The sequence below is a fragment of the Eufriesea mexicana genome, unplaced genomic scaffold (genome assembly GCF_001483705.2).
Source record: "Eufriesea mexicana isolate 0111107269 unplaced genomic scaffold, ASM148370v2 scaffold5385, whole genome shotgun sequence".
In the NCBI taxonomy this organism is placed as follows: domain Eukaryota; kingdom Metazoa; phylum Arthropoda; class Insecta; order Hymenoptera; family Apidae; genus Eufriesea; species Eufriesea mexicana.
In genome coordinates, this window is record NW_016913312.1 from 183,555 (window position 1) to 206,135 (window position 22,581).

At 43.7% G+C, this 22,581-nt stretch overlaps 2 protein-coding genes across 5 annotated transcripts in view; one reads left to right on the forward strand and one right to left on the reverse strand.

Moving 5' to 3' along the window:
• Window positions 1-15,401, forward strand: part of Dop1R2 (dopamine receptor 2) — a 59,212-nt gene extending 43,811 nt beyond the window's left edge. Inside the window, exons 5-6 of the mRNA XM_017906342.1 lie at window positions 6,802-6,886; window positions 15,109-15,401. Of these exons, the coding sequence (XP_017761831.1) occupies window positions 6,802-6,886; window positions 15,109-15,219 (196 nt within the window). The 3' untranslated portion in view covers window positions 15,220-15,401. The remainder of the gene's footprint in view (window positions 1-6,801; window positions 6,887-15,108) is intronic.
• A 3,188-nt stretch (window positions 15,402-18,589) lies between these two features.
• Window positions 18,590-20,740, reverse strand: LOC108551990 (solute carrier family 25 member 44). Of its 4 annotated transcripts, none has more exons than XM_017906355.1 (5): window positions 20,652-20,740; window positions 19,765-20,077; window positions 19,400-19,704; window positions 19,155-19,341; window positions 18,590-19,083 (listed from the first exon to the last, which is right to left on the reverse strand). In XM_017906355.1, the coding sequence occupies exons 2-5, from the start codon at window positions 19,937-19,939 to the stop codon at window positions 18,764-18,766; spliced, it is 987 nt and encodes a 328-aa protein (XP_017761844.1). In that variant the 5' UTR covers window positions 19,940-20,077; window positions 20,652-20,740; the 3' UTR covers window positions 18,590-18,763. The 4 variants fall into 4 exon arrangements, with proteins under 4 accessions (XP_017761844.1, XP_017761841.1, XP_017761842.1 ...); XM_017906352.1 differs by lacking the exon at window positions 20,652-20,740 and adding an exon at window positions 20,516-20,636; XM_017906353.1 differs by lacking the exon at window positions 20,652-20,740 and adding an exon at window positions 20,356-20,425.
• Between the last annotated feature and the right edge of the window lie 1,841 nt (window positions 20,741-22,581).

The window sequence follows — 22,581 nt, forward strand, 5'->3', positions numbered from 1 at the left end:
AAAATGAATTTCGAATCTGATTAAACCTGAGATATCGGAATTCGAGGGAAATTAATACCGTCTCCTCAATGCCAAGCGTTCGCAAAAATGCAGAACACGAGGAAACGCTCTGTACATCGTCGCGACAGCATGGCGTCGCGCGAGTTCTTGTCACCGCGTTTTATTCCTGCAAAATCATCCCGCGTCTCCTGCTCCAGTTTTTCTCTCGTCGCACCTGCGACGAGGACGTTTTCCCAGCGACTTTTCCGCGAGTTCAAGCATCGTCGAGAGCGGAAGCAAAACCTAACGAGCTCTCTACTTATCGTTCATAATACGATACAAGAATTCTGTCGTTATCCCCTGTCTACGGCCACTTCTCCTTGCATAGAATTAACATCTTTATCGCCGAGCTCGAGTACTCTGGCAAAATATCTCCGAAGGAAACCTTTTACCCGTAAACCCGTCTGTCTGTCCCCTGTCCCGTAGTTGCTTCTCGAAAAATCTTCTCCGACCGGAGAAACGGTTAGAGACTTATTCGGTACGAAACGCACGCGATTTCCTCGTTTACGCCAAGTTCCAGTTTCCCCGGAAAATTCCCAATTTCCCACAAACGACGATGGTTCGAAATCAAGAATTCCAGCAGAAAAACCCAACACCGCGCGACGTACTCGCCGTTCAAAGCGGGAAACAAGAGAGGGCTACGGATACTCGCGAAACTCGAGGCACCGCGCGTTTTCATCCCCCTATTTCTACCTCTACGTCTACGCCAGAGGTAAACGATTCTCGGCGAAATGCCGCGAGAAGCGATTTAAACAGCCCTTTTGAGACACGGTCCATCGCGAGTGGGTAAGTTTCTCCTCGGTCACATACGAGCAACCACGCGAGAGACGATGCACCGTGCCGTTCTGCATTTCAATAAGTCGTCGCGAAGGTAAAGAAAAGAGGAGAAAGATGTGTATGCATAGCGGAAGAGGGATGGCGCAAGGATTCCGAAGGGACGCTGCCAGCCGGAATATAAAGTTATCGACTGGCGCGATCCAAATTCGTCTGCCCTTAACAAGATTTTCGCGGACCAGATGAATTTTCATGGCCGCTCGACGCTTCCGTAATGGCGACCGTATAAAGAAACCGCGACTGTAAATTACATTTCCCTCGAGTCTCCCGTTCGTGACAATTCAATTAGCGAATAAATAAATGGCTCCGAATTCGCTCCACTTCTCCCCGATTGCTGCTCCACCACGATCGATCCTGAAGCATTTTTCCCCGCGTATCGATGCTCGATGCTTCCATCTCTCTGGCAAATCTTCACGGCATTCGTGCGTATGTACATACAGAGAAGCAACAGAAAGCGAAAAATTCGTAAAACTATACAGGGTGAATATTCAAAGTCGATTTTCTCCGCAACGAAGCTCCGAATGAAAAAATTTTTATTCTTTATTTCCGATTTGCTCTTTCGCGTAGAATCACCCTCCTCTCGATTGTACCACCGATATTTCATATAAACCATAGCCGAATGCACGCGCACTCGGTGAATATTCAAAGTCGATTTCCTCAAAATCGAAGCTTCGAATCGAAAAATTTTATTCTTTTCTTTCGATTCGTTTCTGCGCGTAGAATCACCCCGTTCCCGGTTGTACCACCGTTGCCGGGACACCTGTAAACGTTGCCGCTATCGTGTTTTACATTCGACTTTCTGCGCGGAAAATGAACGAGAAAATTGAAACGAATATCATGTATACCGGCGTTTAATCGTTATGCGCATACGCAGCCGATAAACAATAGCGTGGCTTTCGCGACAGCACAGTTTCATTGTGTGTCACGTAGTTTCGAACAATAGGAACCGACATTAAGCGGAAAATATCGCGCCCGCTTATGGCCAATCGCATAAGACCAATCGCGTAAAGCTAATCGGACGAATGAAGCGAATTTGCTGGGTCATCGTGTGCTACATACGGGATTATCGAGCAATTATAGGGACCATTGTTTCGGGATCGAGAAGCCAACGATGCCGCGGATCTTCCTCTATTTTTCTTCGCCGCGACACGTACTATGTTTCAGGCAAACAGCGATAACGCGATAAACCAGCATCGAAACGAAGTTACATCGCGTTTCCCTTCGAGCACGAAAACAGTTTTCCTTTCGGTTATAGGCGGCTGGGGTAATGGTATCACGCGAATACATAATCCACCCCTTCGTCGCTGCGGATAAGAAAATAAAAAGAGAATAAAAGGAGAGCAGATCGAATACGAAATTCCATTTCTTCCCGATCGTAACCTCGCCGATGGATAATCTTGCCGGGGCTATCTGAGACGAGCTTGCTCCCCGTGAAGAGTTAAAAATTCGCAGGATACCGGTGAGGGGTTCCGCGTGAAAGAGTGGCTGGATGGCGGGTAAATAGACGAACAGAGGCGATATTACGACAAACTAACGAGGTTTATTAAGCCGAACGAAATTGCGGCGGCTTGAAAACAGGGGTTGAACGGTAACAGTTTAGGGGTTCGTAATTCCGAGTGCTTCGAAATAATAAGGGTCAGCAATTACCAGTGTCCAAGCCAAGGAACGCACCGATATTAACATCCGTCGACGAAGCCTCGACGTCAATTACGAAAACCTCCGCTTTCCCCTTTCGACGACCCACTTTTCGTATCACTCGGTTACCAGCCGAGAACTCAAAGCCTCGAGAGCTCCTTTCGATCGCGAAGAAAAGGGAAATTAAAACTTTTAGCCGAGACCGAATGATTACCCTGCGCAAACGATGGTCGTCCTGAAAATCCAAATTCGAGGCGAAAACAGAGGGTAGAAAAATCGAGGATACGCGGCGATGTTTCAAGGATCGGGTGTCTGGAATGCGCAATTCGGTTTCGCGAGGATGAGCTTGGCACTGGCTCACGAACGAGTTCGTCTAAGAAACGGATCGTCGATACGTAAATCTTAAATCCACGTTAAACGCATTCTCGACCATTTATCGGTCGTTTAATTTATGAATCGTATCCGTACCATCGCTGCCAATAATCAGCTGCTACTTCTCAAATTGAATGTCACTCGCAGAGCTTCGCGAAGAGGATAGGTGGTTTACCCGAGCAATTTTCTCAAAGCTCCGAAACCACTTCTGTGTCTTCGATTTTTACGAGACTCGAGGTCCTGGAAGCTGACCCTACGCGCCCCTTGGTCCTCGAGTACCCGACGCGAACAGGGTCCACCCAATGGCTACTGGTGGTCAGTGAGTGGACACTGAGAGTCAGCTTCTCCACAGTCGTTCCAATGTCTAGCTGACTACTGTGGACGTTCCTGTAAGCTTGCGACTAGTTCCATGCACAATGTCCACTCTGTGGCTAGCCTTTCGTTTTCACGAAAATGCGTCCTGACAGCTACCCGACTACTTTGAACGCGTCTGTACCTTCCACTTCCGACTACTCCCGTGGACAGTGTCCATCTGGAATCAGGGACGGAAAGTGATCTATCACTCCACGGGCTCTTCTTTCTCGGCACTTCGGTGGAATGCACTCTGCAGTAATGAAATTGAGACTTTGAAAAGTTTTCACATTCGGAGAAACAATCCTATCACGAGGGGCTCTAAGAGGAACCTTAAGGAACCTTAACCCCCTTTCAAGTAAGGAGGAATTCCTGCAATAGAAAACTCCGCGCAGAATTACGATAAAGGAATCCTGGAAATAAAGAGGCAGCACAAAAGGACGCCGAAAGGAGAGAACGGAGGTGGAATAAAGCAACGGAAGGACAGGAGAAAAGGAAGTTGAAGCGATGCAAACAGATAGAACGAACGGGGAACGATACGAACAACGATTTTAAAATACGACTGACATATTCCGGGATATCCTCGAACGAAAACGACTTTCAATCCCAGGATATGCCAGGATTATAGGTGACATATACCAGGAATCTGAGAATGGCATTAGGACGGAATTGAACTACAAACTTACCGATGTAAAAATCTGCCGCGGTATATGCACGTTAACTACGCACGATCGATGACATGCTCGACGGAACAACCCTGGTAAATTGGTCGTAAAACCGGACAGGAAACGCGAAATTTCGTATGAATTCCAAAATTCAGAATAATACGATAAATTACATTGCACTCTTTTAAACCTTATACCGAGAAAGCCAACTAAAATCGTAATACTTTACGATCTTCCATGTGAACTCCGATTGTCTAAAATCCATCGAAAATTTCTGTATAATAACGATGATCTTCGTAATTTTCAACGTCGACTAGACGAAGGATTCGATAAAGTACCCACATATTTTTCCCCGGGGAATACCTTGCTTATTCTTTAAGAGTCACAGAAAAAGAATGGAACGCCGTACAAGAAGGAAGCCGAAGGAAAACAGAGGACAAAGATCCAGTTGGTATGTTTTAAACGCATTTATTAGATTAGATAAAATTTATCGAAATTCCTTTCGAGACTAATTGAGAAATTTGGGGTAAAGCGCAACTTCGAGGACGAAGAGTATGAAGCCTCCAGAGAAACCGATGACTATCACGAGGAACGCTGGAACGAATTGCTTCAGGTGAAGCTCTGACATGTACTCTTGGTCGTGCGCGATCTGAAACATCAGGGCACGCGTGTCTTTTCCTATAGCCAACTCGATCATGAAATCCAAGATGCCTCTGTCTATGTAGTCCTGGATCGTGGTGTCTATCTGTCTCAAGAACGGGAATCCGTTCCAGGTGGCGAAAGCCAAAGGGAAGCTGCATATCTCCTCCGTGGTCATAGTGTACGCGTGCATAGTTTCGATGGTGTCACTACGCGAGGAGTTCAGCACAGTGACCAGAGCGAACGAGGAATTTTTCCCCTCGAGGAGATCGCGGAATTGCTTCAGATAATCAACGTGGTCGAATACCACGAATCTGTTTCGCACATTCGCGACCATTTCGTCCGTCTCCTCGAATCCATCGAACAAAGAGGCAAACGCAGCTGAACCACCGATCTCGAACGACGCCATCAGTTGTTTCGTCGTGTCGATCCTCAAGTCGGACAAATTGATCAGCTGATCCGCGAGGGCGTCTATGTAGAGCTGAGTGAGAAACAGACCGAAAATGCTCCACGAGATGTACTGAATTTTGGTGGAGAGCCTGGTGGGTTGCCGGGCGGTGGAGACTCCAATTATCAGAGCAAATATGTCCAGATAGGACAGGTCGTGGATTAAGAAGATTTTGATGAGACTACCCAGCACCAAGGCTCCGCCTACGGCTGCCCAGACGTACGGATGGAATGGCTGAATCAGTCCTTTCAGAGATACGTTAGGCACCTTTGGGACTAGCCAAACCACTTTCAACATATCGTACGAAGTCGAGTAATCCACGTCCTCGTGAGACTGCTGCAGGACACGTCCAATGATCAAGTCGGCCATTATATCGTTGTACAAATACATCTGCATCTGGTCCGCGTAGCTGGCATTATCGGTCCACGCGAGACTTTCTCGTTCGATCTGCTCGTTCTTCATCATTTCCTCTATCAGGTTACCCTCGAAGCCCATCAGACGCTCCGTGTCATTCGTCGTTATCACGTACGGAGATTCCTCGAAGTAGCCTATCTTCAAGATACAGTCGTTCCTTTCCGGCTCTCTGATTTTTTCCAACTTGTCCCAAAAACTTTCCTCGCATCTGCCCAAGATAACGGGAGAAGATGGCGTGCACAGCTTGCCAGGTTGGAAGGTGACGCTACCGGCTGCGAGCACGGAATCACGGACTCCTGCCAAGACGATGACAGTAGAGAGCCTCCGGTTCCACATCGATTCCGTTAAAATGCCAGCTTCTTCGAGGAACTGCTGTTCGTCTTGAAACGCAGTCGTGAGTATCAGAATAAAGGGACAGCCGCGATCGCAAGGCTCCATTACGTAGAAACTGTCCTCCAGACTGCTGGCGTTTGACATGAAAATGATCGTGTTCATCGCGGTCTGCGGTATCTCGAAATCTATGTATACGGAGTGTCTGTAGAACGCAAAGTGATCGTGGAGACTAATTACCAGCGAGTGAATTACGTCGTGAATCCCTCCCCCGTCGTCTATTGTCATGAAGGAAGTCCATGCTGGTTCGTCTAAGCACTGCTTCAAGAAACTATCCATGCAAGGTATCGCCATGTGGAACTCGTTCCGTTCATTTTCTATGTTCCTCACTCCCTCTACGATAAATTCTCTATTGCTCGATTCGTTATCGTTTCTATACATATCAGCGTAGCTTTCAGGTACCACAATGGCCCATGCAGGGTGCACGAGAAGAAAAAGGAAAAGAAGCCGAGCAAAGTGACGAGGGTTGGATCGGAAACGAACAAGCAAGATAATCAAGGATTCGATGTTCTCTGCTAGATATCATCGAAACGACCGTGAACTTGTTACACAGCGCGCTGCGAAACGATAACGAACTCTGATCAGCGTGCACCGCGAAACTTCGTTTCATCCGTGAAACAAAATTCACCTCTCATCGGTTCACCATCGACGGACTCGGTGTAACGAGCCAGCCCGGTCCCTGGTGCAAGACTATTTTTCAAGTCGAAAATGAAATTCCTCTGTTTGCGTAGCGGTCGCATGTCACGCTTACGTTGCAATAGAGCCTATGCAAATACTTGGAGCGCGCTGGCGATATTCGAAACAACATTCCAGTCATGCGATCGTGACATTAAAAACGCGCATGGCCGACTTTCGAGGTCGTATTTTTCGGCGTACGGTTTCTTCGGTGAATGGAAAAGGGCCGAAATTTTTCGGCAATCGACGTCCACGAGTCTTCGCATCCCGTTCCCAGCATTACCCAACTCGCGTGATACGTGATACTCTGTTCAGACGCAATCTTCTTTTCTTTTACAGAGCGTTCGTGAGGATTCTGTGCGTCTGCTGTCCCGGGCGAATGAGACGGCGATATCAGCCGGCATTCAGATGTAAACCAAGTCAAGTGAGTATGAAATATTCATACACCCCCGCGCAAATTGCGCCACGTGCAACGGTTTGCGCGCAGGAAATATGCGATAGTTACAGCCGACCAGTTCGTTGTCCCGGTTCTCCACGGGCCCGAAAACTCGCCCTCGGAAAACATCCCTGCCGGAAATAGCATAAATTGCGACCGAGTCACGTTCCTCGGTTTTATCTCGCCAAATGCAATGGCCAGTCACTCGTGTTCGTGTTCGACCAAATGGGGGAGGTCCGTGCATCCCACCCTGTCTAGGTGGGCGAAAAAAGCGGAAGCTGGGTTATTTCAAAGTCAGCGTTGGCCGCCATAACTCCTTTTTATTACGAAGAAGCACGTCGAAAGTTCCACCACCGTTCCTGCCTTCGTTCTATAGCTTCTGGATCATCGTTGACCCTATTGTCCGCGTGTGTAACTCGTACGAAGATCGATCGAGAATATAGGAACGGTCAGACTTCTTCTCAGTCCAGGTACATAAAGCCTGACTTGGACAGCCTATCCATTCCGCAGGCAAAAACGTGTCATCAGTGGACAAAAGCTTCTAGCTTTCTCATTTGCTCGACCTATTAAGCTAGGTCGGCTACGTAGACAGAGATCCTCGAGTCTGCTTAGAGTAAAGATACTCGTATATTTCTTGCCGATCGATGGCGATGAATTTTCGATGAGCGCTTAATTTCGGACGAGACTAGCAGCAGATCACGGCAGGTCGCGCTGAAACATCCATCCCCGAGAAATGCCGGTACCGTGATTTTTCCTAAAGTAGAACGACCTTTGCAAGTTTGATTCGGTCGCTAGGAGGAGATTAGGCTCCTCGTCGGTTTCCGAGCACGTTCAGGCGAACGCTCAGGGGAGCAACAGGCGAAGACGAACGTCGAGCCCTTCGAGAGACCGTTGTACATCGATCCGCGGGATTTCTCGGGATAATAAGCTAGATCGCGAAGGAACGCGGTTCCGAGCCAAGTATAAAGCGGTCAAGGGAACGCGGTAGAAGGCTGAGGGTCGAGTCGCGATCGCATATAACTTGAAGGTTCGCCAAAAGACAGGAATTTATCATTCCGATTGGTAAAGTTTTCGGCTTCGGATCTCTTATCTTCCCGGATAACGTTCAACGTTTAACCTCTGCGTTCCATTTCAGACGCTCAGACGCTACGCGTCTCCCTTATGAGAGATCAGGCTACTTGCCCGTTTCGAAAGCCGCACAGAGCTGTTCGCTCGACGTTCGATACGAACCAGGAGCTCCGTTTTGGAAGGGAATTCGGATGAATATCTCGGTAAACGTATGATCGCGGTATATAAACGCGTTTGGAACCTGGAAGGGAAATAGCGAGGATTCAGTGACCGGGTCGGATATCCTGGAAGAAACGCGAATAGAAGAGACGGAGTTGCTCGATACCGCGTTCGAAACATATTGGTTTACTCTGCTTTGCGAAACTTCATCCATTCCCACGATGCATAGTGCTCGCGTGGGCCTCTAGCGCTATGGGCGCGAAACTTTTCTTATTTATTAAGAGCGGAAAGTTGAGAGCAGTCGGATAGAGCGGCGATGCCGGAGGAAAAATTCCTCGCCGACCGTTCGCGTTACGGGCAAACGTAATTTCCTCGAATTAGATTCACTGTTTGCGTTCGATTTGCATGTAATTTCATCCCGCGCCTCGTGCCACTTTCGCGGATACGGCTGAACAAATACCACGCGTGAGCTCAGGTCGCGATATCCCGGCGGAAACTTCGAACCTTCGAAGCTACTTCGATTAAACGTGTGCAACAACCTCGTATTCTCCCGTATAATATCCCGCAGTTACTTCGTATATCGTATACCAATTTTCTGCCAACCATCCCCCTAGCAAGGTGTTCGTAAAACCTTCACCTCGCAGCCTAGATGGTCTATTCTTATATCGGGTTAGGCGAATCCGCAATTCAGGCAAGATCCACTTGGCAAGGTATTCCTTCTGGTTTCGCGAGTTTCGGGAAAATTGAATTATTCGCGAGAAGAGGAAATCGATCTAGCGTTCGATCGGTTAACGCTGGCCAATATCCGGTGGCCGAGAACGAACACCGAAAACGCGCTGTTCAAGAGAGGACTGACGAACGGGAAACTGACAAAGGGAAGGGTAGTCCGTGGCACATTGGACATCGAATCGAGTGTATTAATATTTTTTCAGAGATTCGCATCAGGAAGATACTACTCCGCTTATTCGCTCCACCACGTGCGAAGCAGCCGAGAGAGTTCGTGCGAGCAAACCTACATTTAACGATGGGATATCGCCGCGATGTGGATTCTCGTCAATCGTTGGATACTTCCTCGCAACCTGTCTAGCTTCCTCCTTACCCTTCCATTCGTCACCATCGAAGCATCGTCCGCCCTGAGACAAATCCTATCCCCGTAATCGCCCGGAGACACTTAGTACAGAGATTATCGACGAAGGACTCTGTCACCACCCCGTATAACATAGTCTCGGTATGTTGTTTAGTGAATGGATTTATCGATCACTGATACATACACATACACACACGTCTACACATGCGTATACGAGCACCTGCACCAGTAGCACCGTATGCGAAGACAACGCACGTGTTTGGTATGCCTAGGTACACGCAGCACCTTCAACCCCCCGTATACGTGTTTCAAGACGTCTCTCTCTGTGCACCTCTGATTACGATTATCCCAGTGTAGAAAGAGATCACAAAGTTGCGCACTTTCTCTCCGATAACTCGCCATTCATCGAACCAGGCAATTTTCCTCGCGTAAGAGATTCGGGTAAGGAAAATCGTTGCTAGAGAAAATATCGCGTCGCAGCCTCGATAAAAAATACGGGGATATTATTTTAAAATTTGTATGCTCCGGGCGGAAATCGTGATACGTTCGGCAGGGAAAAAATGAGAGAGAAATTGGGAAAAAGGAGATAGAAAAAATATCACACTGCTCCCAGGGGAATAACATCTGGCTGGTGAACAATGATGGAGTGGCGTTCCTCGAATCGATGCAACGTGCCGATGTTGCGCAACTTCCCTGCCACGAAAATACGCGTACATAAATTTCTCTGCACGGTACGCTATGCCTGGCCATAGACAAAAGAAGACGCAAACAGCCGGTAATTAATGCGGTACTCCGAAAGGACCCGCGTAACTTGGCGTGCTACGCGATTCGTTTAATTTATCATCCAATTTGCAGCGAGGGTATTACTGCCACACGACGCGTAACAATTCGAAATCAATCACCTAATTCGCTTCAAGTCTCACGATCGCCGGCGTACATTTATCAATGTGGGGTAAATTAAATTTCCCGCACGGTGTAACGTAATCGATCTGCCCGTGGTAACCGAGTAAGGACCGTCCTCCTTCCTCGTGGAATTCACCGGAGGATCGAGCGTTTTTCCACGATGAGTCGAAAAAGAAAAAAGAGAAAAAGAAGAAAAAGAAAAAAAATTGTCTAGAAGCACGATGAGGCGCATCTGCTCGATTAACGTGTAATTGCGTTACAGCGCGAAATCGGATCAAATGGAATGCTCGTACACGCTACAACGGCGAGTAAATTACATTAGCAGAAATTAGAATGGCCATTTTCGTTCGAATAAATCCCACGATTTCGCGAATGCAAGCGAGCGCATTCCATTGAAACCTCTACCAACGTGTACGCGGCCAGACGTAACAGTATGTGAACAAATAAGAACGTGCATCGTGGATTGTATCGTACAACGCTCGAGTAAGAACGCTGTGGCACGAAGTATGTCGATGAATCCTCTTTACATTCCTCTTTTATCTCTTCGCGTTAACGAATTCATTTCACCGCTCGTCAGCTACTTTTTCCCCCGTTTCTCTCGACGCTTATGGAAGCGATATCAGCCCCTCTGAGACAGGACGATGTATCGCGCTCGCGAATCGTTCCAGAGCGATAGTACCAACGCATTCGGTATTATTATCCCGCGTTAATCCCGTTGCATTTGCGAAAACACGTTCCCGTTTACGATTCATCTTCGCCTTTTCATTTCGCGAACGAACGCCTCCACAGCCCTCCGTGAAATTCACCCTTATCTTATTTCGTTAGTCGCGCAACACCGGCTTGCACACGCTCCCATCCTCCTCGATACTCTGCATACCAGCACGGAACGTCGCCTGAACATGGCACCGAAATCTCGTAGCTGCAAGCTAACCCTGCCGCGAGATTCAAGTCCCAATCTCGGACTCGAAGTAGGTATGCTCGAAATGCGAGGTGGCAGAAGAAAACGGAGAAATGGGGAAAATAGGGAAACGATGGGACGATTCCCGAATGGAACTGGTCGCTTCCGCGAACTAGTTGGCAAAACAGAGGAAACCGATTGGCATCTAGTACGGCTTAACCACGAGATTGGCGCATCGCGAGCCAGTGAATTAACACGATTTCCCGGGGAACTTTACAACTTGTCAGGCAAACGTGACACGACTGTACCATTTCTCATGGACGGTCGAGAACAGTTTCGAGAGAGGGTTGAAGAGTAACACGGGAACGAACTGCAAATGTCGCCGTGAAAGTGGCGAAAAACCAGGGGGCATGAATTACGAGCACGTCTGTCTCCGGAAGAGATATAAATGTCGGGAACGGGCGGAGTTGTCCATCCCTCGGCCTGCTCCGCCGCCCCTTGTGCCCACGAGGCCTCCGTTTTCCGAATAACAATTTAGAAAAAGAATATAAATCGCCGGGGTGATCTCCGAATCCTCATCAATCGCACGCCGTCCGATTACCCCGGACATCTTGTTCCACGTCGACTTTATCGGCCGCCGTTTTTCCGCGTCGATATCTTTTCTCTCGCGATTTTTATTGCCGATTCGGGGGGAAAAATGAGGCGTCGCTGCCGGGATTAGACCCGTCCACCCGCAAACTTCGCTCGAGAGGAAGGAACCCGCGACGATGTGCGCGCGAGTTCGATGGAAGGGAGAAAGAGAACGATGTCGATCCTCGTGCAATAGGGGATGATACGTTTCAATGACCGAAAAGAGGTTTAACGCGTGCCGTGTTCGCCACACTGGCCGATACAATGGCGCGATATATTTCTAACGGATTCCAGGTTATAAATCGTCAGGCTGCATGTCCGGTTTAATATGTATCGCATCGATCCCCGTGTATATCGTCGTGCATAATTCAACGATGGCTAGGAGAACGTTCGCACGAAATCATTTCGCGTATAGAGCGGAACGAAAAGGCGGGAATTCGAGGCACTCTTGAACAGAACCGAAAGATCGTGGCTACACTCGCAGCTACTCGAACGTCTAATTAGCTTGTCGCGAGATTTTCCGATACACGCGTCTCTTTTTCCTCTTGATCGAACTTGGACGAGTGGAAATCTCGCGCAAAAGCCACGACTCCCCATCCTCCTCGCACCCCCTCGTGATATCGTATTTCGGCCACGTTATCCTGATTAGCTAATTAAAAGAGGACCTGCCGTGTTTTAATCACGTTTCGCCATTACTCACGACGAGTTCTTTTCCTTTTTCTATCTCTCCTAACGCGCGTCGTGACGAATGTCGGGATAGGGTGGAATTATCGAGGCCGAGGATCGACTTTAATTAAATTCCTTTATCGCACGGAGATATCGAGCTGCTTACTTTCCCGAAAATTCTAACTCGATCTAAACGGCTCGTGATTCATCGCACTCGCCCATCGTTAATTAACTAATTTCCCTGTAGCCGACTCGATCGAGCGTCCGAACAAAGACGAGATACACGTATGCATGGTCGAGATAGGGCCTGCGAAATGTTCCACGCGGCGTGTAGATATCGGTGGTCGAATGAAACACGCTTTTAATCGGATCGCCATTGTCCAGTAGTAAGCTGAAAGTCGACGATGACGACAACCCGATTCGATCGAGGCCCAACACGGTATTGTAACCGCGAAAATGGCGCGTCGGGGGTGAGAGCCTCGTGACGTTGCGTTTCGTACGATTTAACACCTATAGGCCAGATTTTCAATTGTCTCCGCCTCGCTCTGGGCTATAAATTCGATCACGCGACATCCCCTTGTTTCGTGTTCGCGAAAGGGACGAGGGTGGTAACGCGAGCAGCATTCCAGTTTCGAAATGATTATTCTTCGTATTTAAAAATTCGCTTCTCTCGTCCTACGATACCACCGAAACCTCTGAAATTGCACGTTCGTTAGCCAGGCAAATTAACGAGCCAATTTGCCATCCAAGTTCAATATCGCGATGGATCGTAGACCGATGTAAAAAGAGTAGGAAAAAAGGGAAGAAAAGGAATAAAAACACGGAAGCTTGCCTGGGATTGTTTATAACGATCAACTACCCTCGAGGACATGGCGGAGGAGCATGGCGAAAAAAACACGGAGACAATCAAGCGACAGATTGTAAGCGGATCGGGGTGGAAGTTGACCCAGATACTTTTAGTTTCGTTAATCCGTCAGGGGATGAGAGGCGGGACTATAAAACCCAGGGAAAAGCCAAGAAGAAACAGGAAATCCGATCCGGTCAAGCCTCCAGGGAATTCAGTGCTTGATAGGATAAACGAGGAAACTTTTGCGTTGACACGCTGGACGCCCCTCGAGATCAAACGAATGAAACAACGCTGCGGAGGCGAATCTTCCCGTCGTGTCCACAGTCCGGTTATACTCTTCTCGTCAACGAGAAGAGACGAACGGCTAGCTGAACTTTACGGGAAGCGACTGAGAAGCGAGGAGCAGGAACAATCTGCGAGGAATAGTTGTTCGATAAGACGACTATCGAATACGATACTGCATACTCGTGACTAGCGTACGATCTACTGAAAATTCGCGGGGGAAAAACGTACATACGCGAGCTGCGAGAGGTAACTGCATTCGCTGAACACTGAACGACTAATTCACTTAAAGACACCGGTATTGGAGCGAAGCCAGCGGTGAATTGAGCGCGATGTTTCATCCGCGAAATCGGCCTGCCAGTCGATACGGTATTTGCGGTGACAATTTTTCCACGGCCCACCGCTTCGGCTGGGGTATCGAGTTATTCGGTTTACGGGCATCAGAGCCATCGAAAATCGTTTCGTTGTCATGTGCTGCTCTATCGGGCCGCCTCTTCGCGATTCATCGAGACTCTCCTCTTCGACGCAAAGGCGCGACGGCATCGAGCGTGAGCGTGAACCGGAAAACCCTCTCCGTTGATCCGTTGCGACCTTTAAAAAAGAAACCAAGCCTACCAACCGCCCTGCAAATTCATCCACTCGATCCGGACCGAGTTCCCTTCGTTCGAATTCCACGCCAAGTCATGGGAGAATCGCGTTTCGCGCGATCCACGTCGAAATTCAAGTTCTCTATCAGCCGAGGTATCTACCGGGGGGGATTCCGTGACGCCGAGTGTTACAACTGAACGCGTTTCAAGGGGAAAAGTGAAAAGGAAAACACAGGGAAGCTGGCTGCGATCCTCGCGACTTGGATCGGTCGATACGCAAATGTTCAGCAAAGTGTAAGTTGCATGGAAACTCCGGATGAAGTTGTTTTCAAAGCCCGTTTCTCGATGAACGACGGGAAGAAGATTCTATCTGCCCTTTGCAAGGGAAACGAACGTTTTTCTAATTCAGACGTAGAGGGAAGGTCATCTATGATACGGCGCGGGTATAAAAAGCGATGAAAAGATAGAGAGCGTAACTGGCTGATAAAACAAACACAACGGATTACGGAAAAGCAGGCAATGCGAGTGCACATGCATCGATATCGTCCGCGAGTTACACGAGCGATGCAAGATAATTCGCCCTAATGCACGAAAGGCATTAACCGGCACGCCCGTTGCGCCATCGTTCGACTCCATTTTTCATTCCCTTCCAGAGCACAAGTCCATCTTCCCTACTCTCCCCGGCTAGGTGGAAGACCAACGACAAAAACGCACTTCCCGAAAGAGATTGACCCAAATCCTTTTTCCCTATGCGAAATAATTTACAAACACTTTTCGCGAGGACAATATTCTCGATGATCTCTACGTAAGTCCCGTAGGTTCGCCCAACCGGCACTAACGTACTTTACAAGCTCGAGCGTTACAAAGAATGGGGCTTTAAGGGAAAAGAACCCGATATTTTGCAGGCTTTAGAGGGCAGAGAAAACACGGCACCCTTTCTAATTTAACACCGGATTACGGCTAACTCGATCACGATCCAATCAATTCTACCTCTCAATTGTACATACGCGCACCGAGCACAGGGTGAACAGGCTTCTCTGCCACGACAAATATTTTTTGAGAATATAATTATTCTGATTACAGTACGTTTCCGGAGCCAGTACCAGCGGCGAGGCCAGCCGCGTGAGTTACAGTAGCGTGAGCCAAAGTAGCGACGGGGGTGCCGCCACTACTCTACCCAGTGGCGGGATGTGACGTCACACGGCGGCCCGGCCTGGGCCCCGACGAGATCGCGCGATTCGTTTTCGGGACACGTGATTGTAGGCTCGTTTTTCGAAAGATCGTTTCGCTTGCACGTGGAAAGGCTCGTTTCACCGGGCAAACTCGAGTCAACGGACAAAACGAGGCGAACCAAGACACGGACTGTTCACCGGCTACCCGTGTGTGCTCCTGACAAAGCTAATCGAGGACTCGTCGGCAAGGGCAAACCACCTGCTTCGATTCCTCCTCATCGTAGAGCTTCACCAGTGACGAAAAGTGGACCACGAAGGAGCGTCACGCGCAACCCGGGACACCGCGACAATTTCTTGTACATAGAGAACAGTAGTCTCGCGTTTTGTACCTCCAACGAAGGATCTAGCGAAATCGAATTGCGGGAAGACGGTGCCGTAAATCGAGTCGGATGCCTCGTTACCGTTTTTACGTTCGGATACCTTCGGATACTTTGTAGCCTTTTAGGGAACCTTCGTATATACACGGAATCGTAAATCGAACGGTGGCAATGCGCGATCGGTACAGCGAATTAACCTATACGTTTCTCGATTTCACTTCGCCGAGGAATTGTCTATCGCTTCGTTTCGATACGGTTAAACACATTACCGCTTTCTGGAAACCCTCGAACCGAGGAAGAAAATACAATCCCCTGTTACGAGATCGGCGTTTCAGAAAACTAACAGTCCACCATTTGGCAACGTTTAACTCCCTCGGCACGAAATTAGTCTTCTTCGAGTTTCCAGGAAATGGCGATCTCTCGTGTCGTTACACTGACAGGCGATTATACGAACGAAAAGCGTGCACAAAGTTAAAATAACGAGCAACGGGTGAACTTATTAACGCGTGTAGCCGGCTGTCGATCAACAAAGAGAAAACGAAAAAGTGGCATAAGAGAACGCTTCGTGCGAGAAAATTAACAACGTATCCTCGGGAAAAATTCGATTTTCCGACAAAGGTTTAATATGCACCGTTTTTACAGCCACGTTGATCGTTAAATACGTACGAGAGATCGAGAAGCTTCGCGAACGGATTCCGAGTGATACGCGTGTCTGTATTAAATAAAAGTTAACCTAAACTTGAACTTGACCAAGACAAGACTGGCAGAACCGACATTTTGTTTTCCTTTTTCTTTTTCTTGGCGAACAAAGATCGAATTACCAAGCAAAACTCCGCGAAACGAAACTAATATCGGAGTCGTTCCTTGAACTTTGCTTACGATATTACATAATGTAACTTGAGACACGTACCAAGGCCGATGTAACTTAATCGACGAATAAAATAAACAAGGTCGTAGGTTCGAATAATGTTAAACGTGATTTTGAACTCATCGAATTCGAAAAGAAAAATGCGCATAATTGTCAAATTCAGGTTAGGATTCATTAATCGAACTTCGCTCTGTATGTTGTTCATTTGAAATATTCTGAAATCGTTTCCTCTATTCTCTGAACCTATTCGAAATTTGAATGTAACACGATTAATCGTATCGGACAATCTCTATTCGATAGACACATACCTCCTCTACTTTCAATAGCGAATATTTTTGCAGAACGATTATTTATTTTGTCAAGATAACCTTAACATAGGCATTCATTGTTGTACATAAAGCAATTACCGTGTAATTGTAAATACTAGAACACTGTAAAATCAACTTATGCGAAACGTATACACATATGTATGAGAAATTGTAACGAGGCGTGCATCAATGCGAATATATACAAACGTTTCCTCGACTAAAAATATATTCGATATTAATTCAATCCTGTTTCGCTGGAAGAGTACGGAAAAAATTCTGATCGAATATTTACTGTTCATAAAAAATGTTGCCATTTACTCGTTTTAGCTATGGAAAATTAACTCTTTATGTGTAAATCTAAAATTTGGATGCTCCTTAATAACGGAACAAAGAAAGAAACGAAGATGTCAATATTAAAATATACGAATGATTTACCTCGAATTTCAAACCAACGAAGACTAGTCTGGCCGTTTCATTCGATTCAGATTCTGCTGCTTTCATATGAATCCAATAAGTTTCTGAAATAAGTTTTTACAGTATAAAACACTTTCTCTATAAAACTTTCGCAATCGCAATATACCAACACTTATTGAATACCTGTCTTCGTTTAAAAAATTCACACGAAAAATATGGCGCGTAATTGGTTTGGCGTAATAGCGCCAAAACAAGTCTAGTCAATGTACATATTGTAAAACCGTTAACACCTGACAGTTTCACGAAATAATAATCTATGGAAATATCTATGGAAGTAATAATATCGCGTGAAATAAAATTGGAAAGAAAAATTGTGGATCTGCTTCTTACCGCTAATCAGTAAGTCAGATACAAATGATCAGGAAGAAAAATCATAAACCTCACTCTAAAACGATGTTTCTCACAGCATCTGGTAGAGGGCGTTTTGTACACAGGAAAAATTTGAGCGCCCAATTCAAATGCTACTTGTAACTTTTTACTTGTAGAATTCATGTGATTCATACGAACATATATATGTTAAAAATGCATGAAATAATAGCAAATTCTTAACTGACATGATACTTTCATTGGAAAACACTACTTTCGCGAAATATTTCTGTATGTACGTGCAACTTGTGTTATTCAAAAACTCGATGCAACATTTAATAATGCACAATGAAAACATTTCACAAAATATGTTAACGAATCATCATACCTATATACGCGGTGAGAACATGAATGCGTGTGTAATTCGTATTATATTGCATAGATTAAAGACTTCCCAGGCTTGTACATATAATGTGAAGATACGGAATCGTGTTATATCTAAGGAATAGATAACGTGCAAACATAAAAAGTATCAATTCATGTAAAAGACTCACATTATCGAAACCTCTCAAGTACCTTTGAAGAAATGTGTCCATCAATATGCTGTCCTTTATAATAAAATTGAAATGAAAAAGATATCGTTTATTTTTTTATTTCTCATCTACCCTGAATTATTAAAATATATAATAAACAGCAGGACATATTATACAATACAACTAACAAGTTTATTTATTTAACATATCCGACTTTATATTGTAAAAACATACTCTGATTTACTGTATTTCATAACAACAATATATCTAACATCTACAACAATGTCTGTTCTTGTCTGTTCTTGTACAATGTACGAGGAAAGCTAATACAAAATGTACTTTTATTAAATATAAGTTATTCCTTTGAAGATATTGGGAAACTTTGGATGTCGTATAAACTGTAGGAATATAGTTGCAATTACAACTAACGTATAATTATATTGTCATTAAAACTTGTATTCAATTATAGTTTATTATTTAAAATAACGTTTCCATATTTTTGTTATATCTATTGACCATAATTACAATCACATTTTATGTTCCTATGTATTAAATGTACTATTGTAAAAACAATTTTGAAAACGAATCTCTATGATCTCGTTCCTTTTTCTTTGGTGCGTATTGGTCGTGTACGATATAACAAAAATTGTCAAAAAATGCATGACAGGAAAACAAATATTGCAAGTTTTAAAACATAAATTTACCACCTAATATAACCTTTGTACTCGTCAACTATACTGAATCTTTTAATTGTTTCATATCCTAAAATTATTGAAAAACTAAAACAAGCAGACTGCACAAGACGTGCAGAAAGTCCCTTTGTAAACATCTTCAACCTTTCTTCTACCCAGAGAACTTTGAATGCACTAAACATACTATCTAATCTTTGTACTTGTAATCTTGCTCGTACAATATCTAGAGGATTTGTAATAATAGTAGTGGTAAATCCCCCTAATGTACCAGCAACGGCTTGAATGAATAAGTGAGAAAACCACTCTGGAAATAAGTTTAGAAGCTCTTCTGTTGACAGAAATAAAAACGGTTATTATCCGAATTTAATTTCTTTTATACCTTTGCTTTAAAGCAAATACCTTGGTACGAAGTATACAGTCCCCACCATAGGGCACTATTGGGTACATAAGCACACAATGAAGCAACATATCCTCTATAAAAACCTCTGTATCCATCTCTCTGATAAATTAATCTAATAATATCTGTTGAAATTTGAGTACGCGATTTTCCTGGTTGAAGAATTAAACCCAATGGATTTATTCCCATCTGTAAATAATACACGGATAATAAAGGCATATATTAATACCTTTTCTTTCACATTTACCTTATCTATGTATTTTCCATGTCTATTGTTATTGATCCCAAGAACCATTAAGTGCTGACTTAGAATATCAAAAGGAACTACTATTGTCTGGCCTACCAAACTAGCAGCTCCACCAGCAATTAATGCTTTAACTCTTGAGTCTATATTACCTATAATACTATTCTGCCCAAGTATATGACGCATGCCTTCATAAGTAGACACATAAAATACACCAGATACAATTTGTACAGAACTTATCCAAAATCCCCTGTATAAACCACTTATACCTTCAATTTTATAAATCTTTTTGTAAGCATCTATCATTCCTAAAAGAAGCAGATACTTAACATTACAATAATTTAAGCTTACTTCATTTGTAAACTTACCATTGTATATATGATTGTGTCTCTGAACTTGTAAACGAGTTTTAATTACTGTTAAGGGATATAAACAACAGCGTACAGAAAATGATGAGAGCATGCTCAATGGAAAGAACTTTGTTTTATCCATCATGTCCCATTCTATGGTACGAATGAAATGCGGTGTTTCTACTGCAGACATCTTGTAGATTTACGATACTGTTAAGTCCGCTATAATTATAGTAACTACACAGTAAGTATTGTAGATGCCTTCGTTCAACTTGATGCTGCATATCTCATTGGTATTTTTTGGGACTTAATACCCAAATCATTTACAAAACTAATGAAAGAAAAATATTTATATAAGTATGTTTTCGCGTTTCCATAATTATTTAGCAACAGAAAGGAAGTAGGTTCACTACCCAGAAATCTAATTTACTGTATATGAAAATAACATAAACATATTTTAAATTTATTAGACCTATCCTATACGTAGTATTACATACAAATATTTATTTTATGTTTGATATTCAACAATGTATAGAGATTAGTAATAAACCGTTCAAAATAAAGTCTCTAGTCAATTCTAATGATAATATATAATCTTCTTTACTTAACTATACACACGAGGTAAAAGTGAAACACTGCTGTCATTGAATATTTTTATACGTTTTATACATAGTTGTCCTATGAAAATCACTGCCAACGATGATAAGTATAAAATTTACGAATCGATAAGCGTTTTAAAAAGCTATGCAAACGTGCTACTGAAACTCACAGTGATGCAATACTTATCACAAAAATAAATATCCTCCAGCAATTATATCCATTGAAATCACATTATAATAAATATATCATTATAATAATTTTTCACAACGATATCATGAATATATCATAAGAAAATTCATTCTCACGTTATACAAGAAATAGAATGGCCTTGGTTCCATTCAACAACGTATAGTCACGTTACTTCACGAAGAAAATCAAAAACACGAGGCATCAAAGGCTACGGTAAATCTGATCTAAATTTCTTCATGATTCTACGCATGTGCTATCTAAAATATATTCAGACAGTGGCGAAATCCATGAGCGAACGCACGAAACACTATTATACCGATAAGAAAACGTTCCGAACGATGTCGCTCATAGCATCTTTAAATTAATATCATACGAAACTCCTCCACCTGCGGAAATATTTAAGTAAACAATATATGCACACAAGCGTGATGCGAAACAAGTCAGGTACAGAATAAACTTATTTATCATTCATTGCGTTTTTCTAACCTGCATTTTTAGGATTCTAAAGTCCCTTACCATTTTAGTATCATTTCCAACATTACCGATGCAGTGTAAGTAGACAGAGTGAACACCAATGTACAGAAATTGAACATCAGTGCTCTGTAGGAGAACCATATGTACCTCATCAGAACCTTGGCCTAACACGAAGTCGGTCTCAGCGATCCTTTGAAGTTTGATGAACCGGTTAAAATTATATCAACTACTGGTAAATGATTTTCAGTTTACCATCTTTCATCTATATAAAATTTTCGGCACTTCATCTTTTGGATTTAATCGATTGGGCGAACTCATATAACGATTAAAATGGAGAATTACAAGAAATCTTTGTATGTGTTTTTCACGAAGCTGAAAATTAAGGATTCATAGAAGAATCATTATATTATAGCTATCAGAAGATTCGTCGTCGTTGTTACGTAATTTACTTTGTAATTTATTTTTTAATTTATGAACGCTATTTTAATCGATATACCTATGTAAATTATACCTACAGCCTGAACAATATAAACTACAAGAAGACCCCCTATCGATATTTCCTCCCTAATTGAACAGATGAAAATCTACAACGTTAAGATCGCAGCCAATTAGCTCGTATTACTTGCTATATCGTTCATAATTGTATCATAGCGATTACGTATGATATAACTATAGTGATACAATTAGGAATGATATGTCAAATAATACCGATTGCCCAGGTCTCACCACGTGGAGGTGCTGCGAATGGAGACCCACCCTATCCAAGTCCCAACCACCCTCCATTTGCGTAAAAATTGACTAATATTCAAATAAATTTCTCTTTTGATGAACGTTTGCAAAGCGTTCAATTTTTGATCGCTGTACAAATCAAACATCAAAAGAATTTAAACAAAAAACCGACGCGGAAGACTAAACCTGAAAATAAAAGATAAATTCCGCCTCGAACTAAACCTGAAAATAAAAATAAAATAAAAGATAAATTTGGCCTCGAACTGAATCTAGAAATAAAAGGTAAATTATGCCTCAAACTAAGTGTTAACACATAGTTCAACTATGTGAGACGTTATTTCATTCCTGCAACGATATTTTACATTTTCATTGGTACGAAATATAGATAATTAGGAAGTTTAAACAAAAACGAGACAACGTTTCGTTGATGCAACGAGACTTTACGTATTTCTGACCTCGAAAATGTAGAATAATCGATAATTAAAAAATAAAAAAGAAAAACCCACACCGGAAGAAATGAAACGTTTCACAAAGAAATAAATTTATTTCTCTAACTTAATCCTAATTAATATTACTTATCGTTAATTATATATAAACTTAATTACGAATATGGATAATTACTTTTTTTACTTAAGGTCAACAATATCTAACTGAAAATGTTATATTACTTAAATACTAATGTGCTTACATATTAATTCCTAACTTAGGTGCCAAGATCTCAACTTACAAGTATATCCCTCAAACACCTTAAACCTTACTCAGTTTAAGAAGAGGCTACCTAACTGAAAATCTAATTCGTTTTACCTATAAAATATCTAAAGGTTATTATCAATCCTAGATATA

What these genes read in the sequence shown, in the direction of transcription:
- LOC108551990 (XM_017906355.1), bottom strand. Translation starts at nt 19,939, where the DNA reads ATGTCTGCAGTAGAAACACCGCATTTCATTCGTACCATAGAATGGGAC. An exon ending in ACACAATCATATATACAATG is followed by an intron (nt 19,705 to 19,764) that starts GTAAGTTTACAA and finishes TGCTTCTTTTAG; the next exon opens with GAATGATAGATGCTTACAAA. An exon ending in ACTGTATACTTCGTACCAAG is followed by an intron (nt 19,084 to 19,154) that starts GTATTTGCTTTA and finishes TTCTGTCAACAG; the next exon opens with AAGAGCTTCTAAACTTATTT.